The sequence below is a fragment of the Gobius niger genome (genome assembly GCF_951799975.1).
Source record: "Gobius niger genome assembly, chromosome: 15".
NCBI classification, from domain to species: Eukaryota; Metazoa; Chordata; class Actinopteri; order Gobiiformes; family Gobiidae; genus Gobius; species Gobius niger.
The window spans coordinates 11193201-11209245 of NC_136866.1; the positions used below are offsets into that span (position 1 = coordinate 11193201).

General features: G+C 42.6%; 1 protein-coding gene across 1 annotated transcript in view; it reads right to left on the reverse strand.

Moving 5' to 3' along the window:
- Nucleotides 1-16045, reverse strand: part of man1a1 (mannosidase, alpha, class 1A, member 1) — a 142290-nt gene that overhangs the window by 103691 nt on the left and 22554 nt on the right. The window contains exon 2 of the mRNA XM_079572019.1: nt 503-599. Within this exon, the coding sequence (XP_079428145.1) occupies nt 503-599 (97 nt within the window). The remainder of the gene's footprint in view (nt 1-502; nt 600-16045) is intronic.

Genomic DNA, 16045 nt, shown 5'->3' on the forward strand with positions numbered 1-16045 from the left:
ATTATCTATACACTGGCTTAGACTTGTATTGCACTTTACAAGCCTGTGTTATGTGCTACCAAGTTTCTCAAAGCGCTACACTGCAGTCATTATTCATTCGCGCCATGATCAGAAAGCACTGAATCGTTTTCTGCACACATCAAACAGCTCTCATACAGTGTGACTTGTAGCTATTTCATAAGCAACAGGCTATTCATTACAAGCCTGTATTCTTTGTCGGCTCTGACTAAAAGACGTGAAAAGCGACGATCGCACACAAGCCAAAAGAGACAAGGGCAGAAATGAATGCTACTGTCACTGGCCTCATTAGCGGCGACGCAAACCGACGAGAGGCGCTAACCGAGTATAAATATGATAAAGTTGACATTTCAGAGGGAGCTGTGGATGGATGGAGAAAACGAAGACCAATTTGGCTGCTAATCTAAAGGCCATGGCCGCTGGTGGCAGGCAGAAGGGATCAATCCTGTCTGGACGTTCGTGTTCAGAAGCCGCGCACACTCACCAAACAGATTGCTGGAGTGGCCTTGCTTGGAGACGGGCCGCAGCTCATTGGAACCCCAAGCGTAGCGCCGGTAGCTGTCCCAGGCGTGCTTCATCATCTGACAGGGAGAACAGAGAGGAGCGGAGAGTTAGAGGGCAGTCAAGTCCCACAACGCACTGTTAAAGATGTTTCCAGGCCTTGATAGGACTTTGTTGAAGGCCAGGGGTAAAGGGCTTTGAAGGCAAGCCAAAGGCAATATTGGACATGAAAACTAAGCAAAAAACACCAAAAACTGTGTGCAATGAGTGGTAACGTGAGAAGCTGTAGCTCTGGGCTCAGTAGTGGCTATGTAACTCAATAGCAGAGGAAATTGTTAGTATTATTTATGATTATTACATTTTTTCAAGAACTAATACTTTAAAAAAAAAAGTAAAATTGTCTTTTCTCAACCACAACATGTACAGAAAATAGATGCGTGAGACACAGCAGAGAACTTGGGCGGCATTTATATTGTGAGCGGATTTAAGAAAGATAACAAAATGAAGACATGCAGAACATACAAGATCGATAACATAAATCAATAAAGGAGCAGGTACAGCACAACAGGAGATAAGTGAGGGTTTCTGCCTCATAATTTCAGGTCGAGGCAAGTCAATGCCTGACTCATGAGATACAAGGGCATAAATTTATAGCACTCAGAGATGTTCCAGCTACTATTGTATATTTTACAATGTATTGATTCACTCTTCATTCAAAGAGTACATGTTTTTTGGTTTCTTTTCACTAACCTAATTACATTCCTCGCAAACCTAACGAAGAGTAATATGTTGCACTAAATGGACATCCAACTGCTGTTTTAACTCACTGTGAGTTCAAACTGTTCGGAAAGAAAGAGCATCAAGAGATGGTCTTGGAGTAGCGCCGGTATCAAAGCGCTCGCCTCGCCGTGCTTTAGAAACGTTACCGACACTCGGCATGTGTACTCCGCCCCCAGCACTCCCCTCCCCGCGCCGCAGTCAGGGAGTGGTCAGGGAGTCAGGGAGTGGTCTAAGTGGGCTATGGGACAACTCCTCCATAATGATATCTCGGCCTAAATTTCTGGTCGGGCTTGGGCATAAGCTCTAACCGCTACACTGTTAGCGCGTAAAATGTGTGAAATAGCCGCATCGTTTTATAGGCATGGTTCAGAGAGTGTGAAAAAAAGCAGCACTTTATAATCCAGAAATTATGGTCAGTGGAAATGAGTTTAAACTTTGAAAATACTGTATGTAACACTGAACTATAATTAAAAGAAAGGGGATCTCTGAACTTCCACCTACTCTGTTTGAGCGTTCAATACCGTGTTCTTTTAATCTATCTGTAATATTTGCTTTATTGATGTGTTGCTTAAACAAAACAAAATAATGGAGTTTACTCCAAACAAAGGCAAAACCATCTGCAGGTTAGAATGTGTTGAAATGCTAAAATTTAAACATAGATGAATGGTAAGTAACTTAGTGCCAATGTCCATTATAGAACTTTCCTTTATGGCCTTATCGCACAAGTCTTTCTGAAAAACGTCGAACAGAGAAATCTTGTGACATGTTCTGAAAGATGTGACAAGACAGTTCTTGACCTCCCGAGAGTTTTGAAAATAGATGAGCAACGATGCCCCACAGCAGAAGCCTCCTGCGCCGAGCAGAGACGACTGCAGGGCCAGCCAGCTCAGACTTCTGCCTCAGGGCAACGGCAGTGGAAGATTTCAAGGGGAGCCAACTAGTTTGGAGCTGAGGCACTTTTTCATTTCTGAATTTGTTGGGAGGTCATGTTCGCGTTGTCTGCATTGGTGCAGTACGTGTTTTTTGAATTTAACTATTTGACAGGGACAATGCACAGTAGAACAGTATGTCATACATGCAAGTCCTTTCAAGATTTAGCTCCCAATTTGTCCACTCGGGTAAAGCTACACCCCTAGTCAAAGCAAATAGCTCCGACACTACCATTACATTGTGTACATTTGATATATGTCGAGCCAACTGTTAAACACCTGTCCTCACTGCCTGGACTTTCCTCCTGCCAATCAAATACAATAAAATAAAATAGAAATCTCTCAGATAACGTGGCCTCAGACAGACTGCTGCCATGAATCAAAGCCTAGTGTTTGGACGGCCCGGACAGCGTTCCTGTTTCGGTAAAAAAAACACCGCAGCAGCGAGAAATAAAGATTTATGGAAGTGGTTATTCAGTTAATGATGATCCTCTGAGCTAATGACCTATTCAGCCGCACTGTCCACCAATTACGCTCCAGCGGATGAGTGGCAGCATGCTCTCTGGAGGCAAGCGAAATCTTACCCACTTTGGTTTTGGAGTGGAGAAGCAGCTTTATTCCTACAATAACAATCAAATAGGTGAAGAAAGCTCAATGATTGCTGGGCCCAGATGATGCTGATACGCCTCTTTATGGTTTTAACCATTCTACTGTTCGCCCGTGGTCATTCTTAGCCTATAGTTGCGCTTCGTTTCATTCATGGATGTTTGAGTAATCCTCCAAACTATGTCCATCTTCTTCCACGAGCTAGCCTTCACCTCAACATTCCTGCACTCAAATTGCCATCATTCCAAAGATCGTCTTACTAATGGGTAGAAGCAATTGTTGTTAGTCCAAGTTGTGCGGCTTCACTTCAATCCAATCACTCTCTACCGGCAGCTATATGATAAAAAACAAGATATAAGCCACAAAGACTGGAACAATACAATTCTATCACAATAAAATATGTATCACGATACACAGGGCAATACTGATAGATGTACTCTACCTTAATAAATACTGAGTGAGTATTCAGTAAGAATTAAGTATTGTTCCAGCCTTTTGTTTTGCTAATGGCGTGCTAAAAATGCGATTGTGCCTTGATAAATGTAGCATGAACGTAAGATAGCTCAGAACTGGGTTGGTGATGGTCAAACTCTTAACCCCCACCTGAACCAAATCAAATTTCTCCACTTTGGCTTTACCCAAATCTAAAAAAATGAATTGACAAAAGAGCGGCAAAAGACAAAAAAGTGACAGCAACATGGCAAAAACCCAACTTTGAAGCTTACAAATGAGTCGCTACACTGGCCTGGCTGCTCGCTCCAGTCAAGAAGCTTTTAGATTTAGGCTAAAGTGGGGGGCTTAGAGGCTAATGGACTTTCAGAAGGTGGAAGACACTTTCGATTTTCAGAAAATAGGAGCGCTTAAGCAGTAGAAGAAGAAACAACCAGTGTAAGTAAACATTACTCAAACCTGTGTTACTGGGTTAGATAAGCTTTTGATGAGGGAGCAATGTTATAAAAGTCGATTTTGCATGACATCTGCCCCTATGAACACGCTCTACTGCTTTGTAAAATACAGCACAGTACATGACCGCAGACGGAGTGTAAACAAGAGGTGCTGTTTTATTCTAATCTAGTTTGGGCTGCAGGCTTGTCACACCACTCTCCACTCTGTCTGCCCCTTTCCTCCAGACCACCGTGTGCCTGTGTGTCCCCTTCTAATCCCGGGTATACAGCAACATTCAAGAGATTAGACACAGCAAAACCCTTTATCCTGCACCTTCGGACACAAAATCTGTCCAACACACAAACGACACATAGACCTGTGCGGCCGTCTCCAACACACCGGGGACTGTGTGGTAACATATAGTGGAGAGATTATACCTGCTACAATCAACACAATGCGGAAGGATTTGGACACGCTGGAGGCTAAGGCTGCACAATACAAGTCTAAGAAACGCGTGCAGTTGAAGAACGTTTGACATTGGCTGCGCTGTGGTGTGGAGTTTATTATGAGTCTGAATAGTTCCAATCCCAAAAACTGAACAACAATCCTCCAGCAATATCACTCCAAACCATAAATCAAGCTCATGGTTGACCCACATTGTCTCATGGGGTCAATAAAGGGATCGCTCACCATAACGGCCTTGTTTTGTAACATATGAATGACTATGTGGGCTCATGAAGACTATTTAGGAAACCATGGATAATACCAATATTCTGTCAGTTCATAAAAAGCCGTGTTTTCTGGTGCAGTACTGACAGTCCTGTGTTGTGACAGATATCCGGTGTGTGACTTGGGTTAGAATGAATCTCTTGTGTCAGTAGCATTTAGTGTCATTTGCGAAAAAATGTACTGGAAGAAGAGGACACTTTTAGATTTTGTGTAAACTGTGCATATTTTATGCTTGAGTCTAAATCAGACCGGGGCAAATTACGGCCTGCGGGCCACATCCGGGCTGTGAGATGATTGAATCCAGCCCATGAGTTGTAGGGCAAAAATTCCCGAGTATGTCAAAAATAAAAAATAAAAAAGTCCATTCCTTTGCAGAGTAATGATTTTTTTTAAAGAAATTACCAGAATGCTCACACTCCAGCCACTAGGGGGCAGCCTGGATAAAATAATACACGTGTCCAGCAGAGGGTACTGACATAATGAGAGATCAGGATACAAACATTGGCTACAGTCAAGCTCATTATTTTTCATTTACTGAAAAAAAGTTTCCTCAATAGTATTTTCCCAATCAAAACATGTTTTTATTTAGGAGCTTTTGTTAATGGACCCCGGCAATACACTCCCCATGTATGTTTTGGCCCTGAGAGAAATTTCCTTGGAGACCCCGCTATCGCTTCACTGCCCTCGAACTCTGTTTGAAGGAAGCTCAGAGGTGCTTTCAGTGCGATTGTAGAAGCTGACGAATATAAGAAGTTGAATAAGCTAAATAACTTGGCTTGAATGGCTAAATATTTTCAAACAAAAACAGTCCTACTAAATACCAGTATCACACAGTTTATGTAGTAACTGATTTTATCTTGACTTCTCCAGTCTTATGTAAACTAATAGGAGTTAAAAGGCGGGTACAATTCATGGCAACACCCACATGAACTTCCGGAAAAGGGTGAACAGCACCCACAACAGGAAATGTGACTGAAGCCCATCTTTTACACACTATACTTGTCTTTCTATCATTGGACTGGCTCCTCCTGATGCAGTTTCAGGGTCTCATGCATGGGTATGACTAATCCGCTCACATACATGGCAGATTCTGAAGGTTACACATGAATGGACTTCATAGATCTCAAGCTTTGATGCAATACAAAAAGAGCACTGCGAGGGGAAACAGACACACAGTAATTACTCGATCTGCTCACATCTCTGGATTACCTCACACTTTCCTTTTCCAGATCCTGCATGTGCTTTGACCTTTGACGGCAGGTTAATGTCCCTCGAGATCCCCGCCCTTCTTTTGGTCCCTGGCAGCGCGCTTTTCCTTTTGAAAGCGATAACAAAAGCCACCCTTCATTTGCATACAGCATCTCCCACTCACATCAAAAGGACATCTAGCAGTAGCCCTTTTTCCATTTAAGCCCACTAATTAAAGCCAGCGAGCCTGCTAATTACCGCTCCTATATGCGTGTCACATTAAGAGACGTACTCCAGAACCCGCTGCTCCAAAAGCCTTGTGCAACGAGGACCAAGGCCCAGATCTGAAGCGCGATGTCGAGATGAAGATGGTACGAGGAAGCTTCAGAAACATGAACACATGCAGATTAAAAAGCAGAGTAAAGGGGACGAAACAACGGTGATATTTAACACCTGGGCCCAACCTGACAACACTTTAAAATACTCTCAACGGGAAGAGAGAAGCTTTAAAGATATTGTAAATAAGAAAAAAGAAATGTTGCATATACAGGAACTATTTGACCGCCTTGTGCAGGTTTCATATTTCCATAAATATCAGAGTTACCCACAAACCTTAGTCGTGCAAGGGTGATTATGTTGTTGCAGGATGTTTTGTTGAGTCCGCTCGGAAATTGTTTCACATGCATTTGCACATCAGGGCTGTGCAGTATTGATCTGTACTTATTATATTTTTATTTGTTTATTTGAAAAGGGATAATGCACATTCATCAACATTTCTGTAAATGTGCCAGTTTTAGCTCAAAAGCTAGTTTTCGACTGGAGTCCCTGGGCAAATGTGGATTGCCAGCAGCAAACAATATACAACAACAACAACAATCATTATTAGCCTATGAAATGGTAAAACAATTCATTAGTACGATCTCACACACAACTTTCGACACAAGCGCTTACACACCCAAGGAGAGGAGTTCAACAAAACGAAACAATATGGGCATGTCTGTTTCTATTTGTTACAGTAATGTATCGAACAATTTGTGTTGAAAAACCTCGTGCCATATGTCACCTCTGGTTATTTAAAAAACAAAACAAAAAAAAAAACACAAGCACTACACATAGTACAGCATCAACACCATGGACAATAACACACAGGCAGAATTATACTGTTGGATGTCTGTGGATGAAAGAACATATTGAGCACACCTGAATATAAGCGCTCAATATAATAAGATTATAAACAGAATCTTTTTTCATTATATATTTTTTTTGTACATAGGCCGCAGCTGACTTTTCTCTTCACGCAGTGAAATTCTCCAAGAGAACGGTGGCCTACAAGCACATATATCTTTATTAAAGTGTGTTCAGAACTTCGATTATATTATTCCTTTAACGCGCGTGTGTTCCGTGAAGCCAAAGCGCTGCCCGCACAGCGACTCCTCCCCGGGAGTGTGGCCGTGTTTAGAGCCGCCCTTCTCGGTATGTTAGCGGACACGGCCTCGGAGCCTCCAGAGTTTCCCGGTGTTTGAACCTGGTCTGAGCTGGGGCCGTGGTGAATCGCTGGAGACCATCATTTATTTTGCACCTGAAGCCACGATGGCTCTAGCGCGGGAGGGCATCCTGCTGCAGTAAACATCGCAGACAGAGGTCAGGAAAGACAGCGGTAGGGTGATGCATGATACAATATTAGGCATGACCATAAAAAAATCAATATATTTGCTGCAGTGTTTCATAAGCCGCAAGGTTCAAAGTGTGGGGGAAAAAAAGTAGCGGCTTATAGTTTAACAGAACGTATGCAAAAAAATAAATGAGAAGAATCCCTGGATTAGTTTCCTTCACTCACATTAGTGTTGTTGAATAATCCTGTTGATTTCTTAGATTCTGTCGTGTCAAATATATAACACAAAATCATTAATTTGTTAGCATAAAAATGACTGGCTGTATAATCTTTTAAATGCTGATTATTCCGACCGCTGCCTCCAGGGGATTCACTAACACACATCGAGATAAAGACCAACAATACAATCAATGTGAAAGAGATCAGGTCTATAAGCCACAATTATATATGGCATGTCCTACAGTATCATATAAAACGAATTGAAACATTTGCAGAAGTAAATATCAACCACAGCTGTAGATGGTTTGGGTAACATCAGAAACTGAATGATTCCAAAACATTATCAAGGAACACTAACTTTGTCCAGTAATCAAAAACTACACCGTCGGCAAGACCAAGTGCACCCCATTAGAGTCCAACACCATGGTACCAAAAATAAACATTACATTTTTAGAGCTTGCAGCCTTTCAATTGAAAAAAAACAAAAAAAAACTACTGCAGCCAGATTGGGTCCTGACTCATACAGAATAAGCCTTACAAAGTACATTGGAGCAAATACGTGTCAGCTAAACCCACTGCTTTCACACTATCCTCATTATATTCAGCGCGACTAACATGGACCTGTAATCTGAGAGCGTTCATTAAATAGTGAACGTCCGCCGCTCTCCAATGTAAACGTAAACATACGGCGGGCCGGTGCGTGAGCCATTACGGGGATTAAACGCCGCCGGTGTCTACGTGTTGACGCTAATTGGATTAACTACAGAGGGTTTCCGAGGCTGGGATCTGGAGAGTCTGTTGCTATTTCTGACCCACAGTAGCCGCATGTTAATTGGCTCAGTGTTTAAGGTGCAAAAGGTTTCTAGGTCGCCAGCCTCGGTCCAATCTCCAGGCGCCATCTTCTGAGTCCGCTACACCTGTCTGAAGGCATGCGCGAGGGCCGAGCGTTGTAGGAAGAACGGTTTGTCATGAGCAAGCGTGATGGTGCGTGGACGTGTGCACGCGATTCCCCCGGGTTCTCCAAATGTGGTTGCGGGAACACTGTGCCGAAGTAGCAACATGTGATGATACTTTGATTGGATCGCCGTTTATCTCGCAGCCCTAGAACGCGCTCGGCAACAGAGGGCTTATTGGCAATCACGACAAACACAAACTCGCCCCTCTCCTCCCTCACTGGATTTTAATGCATTTCCATTCCCCGTCCGTGCTCACAGTGTATTGATCAGCGGCCGCCGTACAGGTCTAATAGCCCCGTCGTGCTGCGCTGGTGGTACGAGCAGATGCAGCAGCAAAGCGTGTGACAGAGATGTCACAGCGGACGCCGGGCGAGAGTAAAGGCTAATGGGGGGGAGAGACGGAGCAGCGTATGAAAATATGACTGAACATCTGAATGTCATCGCCAAAGTGCCGCGGTCAACATATGCAGGCCCGTAATGACCTTTGGAACACGATGCGTCCCGGAAAACGAAACATTGTTGAAAGTAAGCAGAGGAGCATTGTGAGAGTTAAAGGAAAGTCAGCGTAGAAGATTCAAAGACTACTCAAACATACGCGAGTGGCTCCACAACGCAAAGTATGTTTTCCATGAGAGAACAACATCGTTACATGATAAAGAGCTGTAAAGAGATGATTTTGCATAATAACTGCCCATTAAGACATCAGAATGTCATGAATAACTACACATTTCGTCCCCCTAGAATTGACTCTGAGCATAACTTCAAATCATAACAACGCTGACCAAGAAGTGACTTCCTGTTTCGATCCAGCACACCAAAATAAAAGCACACAGTTCGTCTCATTGATTAGTTCAGCAGGTACTTGCAACATTACAAGAATATAATTAAATACACACATTTTAAGTGTTTTGTCTGTTAATAGTTAGGGAGGAAGAAAGCTGAATTAATTAACTGCTGAACTAATGATTAAACATGGCGCTTTTATTTTGGCGTGCTGGATCGAAACAGGAAGTCACTTCTTGGGCGGTGTTGTTATGATGTGAAGTTATGCACAGTCAATTGTAAGGTTTCTCTTACATTCTGCAGTATTTAGATGAAAAGCTGCCCTCTCTATTCCATTTTGCCGACCCCGAAAGGTCACATTCGCCACCTTCGAAACAGCGAACAAACTTTGTCCCGCAGAAGCAGACTACCAACTACTGACGAAAAGAAATTCCAGGAGTATAGCTGAGGGCAGCTTTAAAGTTTAGACCACTCGTAGAACAAAATTGAAATAGGGAACACGTTTTAGCTCATAAAACCCCCAAAACTGGAGGGACATCTACAAAATGGTGATGAAGTGTACAGAATAACTCAATTTTGAGAAAAATGTCAACAAGAGCCTTACAATACAAAGGGGACAATTTATAAAGTTAATAATTTACAATATCGGCCTATTGCACAACTTACAAGTCTTCCTCATCAATATACTTTTTGAACTCTGAAAGCCATTGTTAGGTACAGTGCTAAATATAGCTGTGGATTTTGGTGTTATCACTCGTCGCTCTGACCTTTCCCGGAGCCGTTGCCTGCTGCCTTTATCGGAGCCGAGGAGTGAGGCAGTCAAGCATCTGCGCTTCTGTCGCTCACAGGGGACCGCTCTTTGGCAGGCGTTTGCGTTTCCTTGGCGGCGTTGGAGTAGCCCGTGTGCTTTTGGGCTGTTTCCTGTCCTTATCTCGCTGACAAACATGCCGTCACTTATCTCCGCTGGTCACAAGCGCTCCCCCCTGAGACCAGGACTGGGTTACAAGGCTTTTTTTCCCCCTCAACACCAAAGCAGCCCTTTCGGAGAGTTAAGAAAGCACTCATTTCTCTTTGACACGGTTACAGGTTGCTTAACGCAGCCCAGAGCAAGCGGGTTGTTAACCCCTGGGCAAACGCACTGTGGTCAATGATTTGCCGTGGGCCCTTAAAAACTCTGTCTGGCCAATCGATGCGGGTTATCTGGGGATGTTTAAATCTGGCCTCTGTGGACTGCCCTTCGTTGTCAGAGCAACTTAGCGAGAGTGTGCTTTTAATTGTTAAACACGCTCCACGCTGGGAGATTTGTTCTTAAACACTGGAGTGATCAAAGCCATCCAATCATGGCAGATGGTCACTGACAAAGCATTGACTCTTATGGAGCAGTGTGGCACCCGAAAAGAGGTGCTTGTTTCGGATTTAAAGTTCCAAGGGGTACGGATGCAAGCCACCGTTATGGACAACCAACAATGATCGCTTTAGCTTACATTGAAATGATATGAGAATAATAAACTTTTGACAAATTTCATAATCTAATTATCACAGAAAAATATGCAGTACTTCACTAATGGCGTTTGCGAGCCTTGATAAAAGGCTTCATTTATTAGTACTGTGTGTCGCTGCATGTGCACTTTCAATATAGCCGTTCATCAAAACCACATTGGTGCAACAAAGAGGCACTGATGCATAAGTGCTTCCAGGAGTCACGGAAATGAAGAGGCCTACAGTGTCCAATGTTATACAGTACGTGACTTTTATATGAAAGATATGCATTAGGAGACTCAGAGTCGAACCGAAATTGCAGTTTCACTGGTCAACATGATTTTAGTTTAATATGAAAAAAAAACAGCTGGAGGAAGTGTGTGTGGATCAGGAAGTTTGGGCATCTCTGCTGAGACTGCTGCCCCCGTGACCCGGCCCCGGATAAAGCGGAAGAAAATGGATGGATGGATGGATGATGAAATCTAAAAACGTAATTGTATAGTTTAGAGACCACGACAAATATGTACTGCACTTTTAGCAGTTTATATTTCAGGCTTCTCAAGAGTTAAAGGAACAGGACACCGTTTTTACATACTGAGATATGTTCTTACCTGAGCTTAGACGAGTTGATGCGTACCTGTCTGGTCTTTGTGCTTGCCCACAGTCACGTAAAACGAGCAAAGATGTTGTTAGCACTTGGCCTCTCCCAATGTATTCCAATAGTTCCAAACGGGGGTGAAGTTGGAAGCGACCACGCTCTTCCATGGGAAAGCACAAAGACAAGACAGGTACGCATCAACTCCTCTAAGCTCAGGTAAGAACATACAGTGGGGAAAAAAAGTATTTGGTCAGTTTCACATAGACATTGTATTGGATTTTGGCCAAATACTTTTTTTCCCCACTGTATCTCAGTATGGAAAAATGGTGGCCTGTTCCTTTAAAGAGATTGTATAAAGAGGGGAGGGAGAGAGAAATACATTTAAAAGTAAACGATCGATCCAACCATAACCACTGAGTTACGGTATATGCAACCTATTCAATTTGTTAAAGGGACTGTACGGAGTTTCAAAATGTTAAAATTATGTATTTTCCTCCCCCTACATGTTCCAGCAATGTCCTAATATGTAGAATAAGCTCAGACCTGTTCGCCTTCTGGATTTGTTTAAAATCGGTACAAAGAACCAAATCTCCCCCCCCTCAAAAACAGATGATTGTGATCATGCTATGACTGAGGGATGTAAAAAAAGGAAACAAAAATGTGATTATTGGGGGTCTTGGCCAATTTGCAGTTTTACATATCAATGGAAACCCGATTGGAAAATGGCAGACATATTGAATTTTTAGGGGGAGTTATGGCCTTTTTCTGCAATAATGAACAACACATGAACAAATGAATAGAGGCACTTGATCATTTTTATGACCATACAAGCTCAAAGCATATACAGAAAGTGATACTACCCATTTGAAACTTTCCCCCGGACAAATGACCAAACCAGTAACCCCCCCCCGCGCAGATAGAGAGCCAAGCAATTAGCAAAAATCAATAATGGCATTGCATCGATTCCCCACCTTGAGCGGCGAAGCCAAGACACTGGGGCAAAGCTGCTGGCAGCGCAGATACATTCAGCAATTACCTGTGTCATTAACCAGACCTGTGGACGTCCAAACAGCGGCTCATTAGGAGAGGAGCACAGGACCAAGCGTTCGCATTTCATCCCACCTGTGAGCGCGCCTTATTACCCGAACGGTGCCATGCAAATGAGCCCCGGTGCAAATAATTACACTCACACACGCGCGGGCAGATAATGGTAACCCAGGTGCGGCGGCGCGCAGTTCAATGCAGCTTAGTTACGGCGAAATAAAGGAACCTGCCGTCACAAACACACAAGCCATGCTGATGGAGAAGCACAGACTGGAGAGAGGTGGGAGATGTAGGTTGGAAGATTCAGCAGGCGGTTTGAATTAAGAAACGTGTCAATGTCAAAGTGGAGCTACGGACACAACATCGCACGGCCAGGAATGCAAACATACAGGGTGTTTCTCTAAGCCGCCACACAATAAGGACACGCATAGCAACAGCATCTGGGAAAGCAACAGGAAAAGAAAACAGCAAATTATAGTGGAATGACAAAACAATCCATTGATACTTGAGATGCACCGATCCAGCTTTATTGCTTCCGATATCTATACCAATACTGGGGGTTTGAGTATCTGCCCATATCCGATATCAACCAATAAATAGAGTTTCTTAAAAGTAGTTGCTGTGAGTAAAGAAGTTGGTCCTTTTTTCTTCATTATGAGATCAATAAAGTCAATTTTTTCTTCTTCTTGCAAAACAAGATGTTATCAATTATAAGCTATGTATTAATAAACTAATGGGAAAACCTTAAACAAGAATAACTGGACCTTTCTACACTAAATATGTGACCCATATCAACAACTCACATAAGTTGATCTGATCATTACCACTTGTGCATACTAATCAATATCGTTATCAGTTATTCTTCAACAGCATTTCATAAACTAAAATACAAACCATTTTATTCTATTAGGCTACTTTAGGTGAGCCAATCATCATTTCTGTCCCAGTCTTGATTGGTTGACGTTAGCATTAGCATTTTTCACCGCGCTCCAAAAAAAGTGTTTGTGGAGGTTAAAAACTCTTCAAAAAGACCATATTCACTTAGATTTAGTCGGTGAAAGCTGAATTTTTAAAATGGTGAGAGCCAAAACTGGTATCGGTTTATCAGATATTTGTACACCTGATATCGTATTTTTTCCTGATATCGGCTCCGTTATTCTAATTGATTAACGTTTTTTATCAAAATCACAATCTCGACTTTGCTCAGTCTCCATTATTGTCTTGGGTCTTTTTAATCGTAATATCAAGACCCTATCAAGGAGAAGACTATGGAATACTGTGTTCAATTATACTGTTGTGGAAAGAAAGAAAGCATTCATTTTCTTTTTGTTGGATCATAGATTCATTTAAAAAGTCTGTCCTGCCTATGTTCATGAGAAGTAAAAGCTATATTGATTCGCTCATAACATGAAAACACATCATTGGATCGAAAAACAAACGCGCCCCCTGCGTATCGCTCTGGCCTTGAAGACAAAATTGTACAACGTGTATTCAAACTTTCCTCTCCGCTAGTTTGCAAAAAAGTCAGAATGGAGACGGGGGATGCTGTTGTCCGCAGAGGGAATGCAGCATTCCGTGAATTAATGCAGCCTTTGCAATTTGCTAATTGCCGGACGAATTGTGATTTCAATTAGATGGCGAATAGTTGCGTATTGCCAAACAATGGCGGATAAATAAAGTTCATACATCATCTACACAAAATACTGCAGTAATGAGTTTTTAAAGTTGCTCTGAGTTGGTATAATTTGTTTTACGGTCTGAAAGTGCAGAAAGAGTCCTGTTTTTTATTCCCCCACGCTCAGCACTGAACTATCCGGCCATCGCACTGTTATGTAACGCTATTAGGGAGAACATGAGATAAATTTAGTATTGCACAAGAGTTCAAGGGGAGCGCTGGTGTGTTTAATATTTCAGCTCCACAGGTAAAAAGCAACAACAGAATCTGGTCATGGCTTCCCTCGGTTTCCGTCGGTAAAGAGCGTCGTTGAAAAGTGTTAAATTAGCTTTTAAGGACGTTACCACTGTGATGAACCTTTTATCCGGGCCACAGCTCCCCAGTGTGCTGACTTAGTTAAGCTGAAAACAGGCTTTCTGCAGCCGCATTTCACTGTGTGTGCAGAAAGAAATCTTTGAAAAGGAAAGGATTTCTCTGAAGCTTTGACATTTGTGCTTATAAACCTGTGTTGTGACCCGTGCTGTTTGCAAACTCAACTACCAGCTCTCCTTTTTTCCCCGCCTCACTAGCTCACACAGACACCGTGCAGTTTTATCGGGCAGTGGGTCTTGTTTTGCAGTAGTATGCGAACTTCACTTGTATGAGCTTTTAACCTTTTTATAATCCTTCTTCTTTGTTGAAAATCAGACCTACTTTGCTTACATTGAGTTGTGGTTTATTTAGTTAAAGTACATTTTAGTAGTAGTAGTAAATTAGAGCCATCCTCATCTCAAAAATGCTAAATATTTCTTTACTGCAGTTCTGTGCTCTTCATCTTAGAGCTCTTTATGGTTTTAAAATCCATGCTGCTTCTCCAGGCTCATCATCATTGATATATTCTTCATCGTAATAACCAACTTTGGCACGAGCACCTGCACTTTTGTAGCATGGATGTGACGAAGTGAATATTACTTTCAGATCACAGGCACAGCAGTTGCGGGGGTAAACATCTTATATTTTTGACGGTTACAAACCACTGTATCGATCTAAAATGGCTTATTCAAAGTTCACCATGGCCTGGTCGGGGTGCTGCTCTGCGGAGGAGGGATAGGCTGAGCTATGAAGCAGGAACATGGGTAAGGAGAGCACTTCCTGGTTAGACTTTCTAGTTACGACGAGCAATGTACATGAGCACTTTGGATAGTTGCCATTTTGCCATTTCTTTAAAGGTCCTATATCATGCAAAATCGACTTTTTGGAGCTTTTAGCCATGTTGTTATGCTATTTCCCTATCAAAAACACCCCCAGAGTGGTTTGTGGCTTCATTCACGCAGCTCTCCGCAATCCTCCTGAATCCTGCTCTCTGAGCAGCTGCTCCTCCCTCTCCTGGTGAACGACTGAGTGTTCAGTTGTGTCGTAACAGCGGAACGGAAGTGCTCGACGTCTGGGAAAAAAAAATAAAAAAGGATGTGCCCGATGTGCTTCCAGGTCAGCTGTGGCCAAAACAAACCCTGAGCGTCTGAACAGACGTCATGTTTGCGCTGCAGCTGTGAAGATGGAGCTCGTTATAACTGGACACACCTGTTCTTTATTCTTACCTAACGATAATGTCACGGACGGAGAAAAAGAAGCGCGTTTGGCTACAAGGACGGGAGTTTATTCAACCTTTTTCAAGAAGAGGCCACTTGAAGTTGTTTTTTCCTCCGGGATTCTATCACCAAAATATTGTTTTTCTGTGACTGTCACTGATGGATGTTTGGTGAACCTTCGCCAGAACCAAAGTGAATTAACTTTTATAACGCAAGTACCATAATGTAAACAGCGATGGACCAGAGCGGTGAGTCAATCCAAACATGTATTAGCTTGTGTGTTAGCCATTTATGAAGCTGTGTTGCAGATGTCAGCTCCTTATAACTGCATTGTGAAGTATCTTCACTTATTGCTGTTTATTTATATTACGGTAAAGTATGTGCGGGGAGAGGGGGCGGAGTTAACTGAATCGAATCATTGTGTCTTCCGGGTTTAAAAAATACCTCCAGAAAACACTTATATTTATCACAAAAA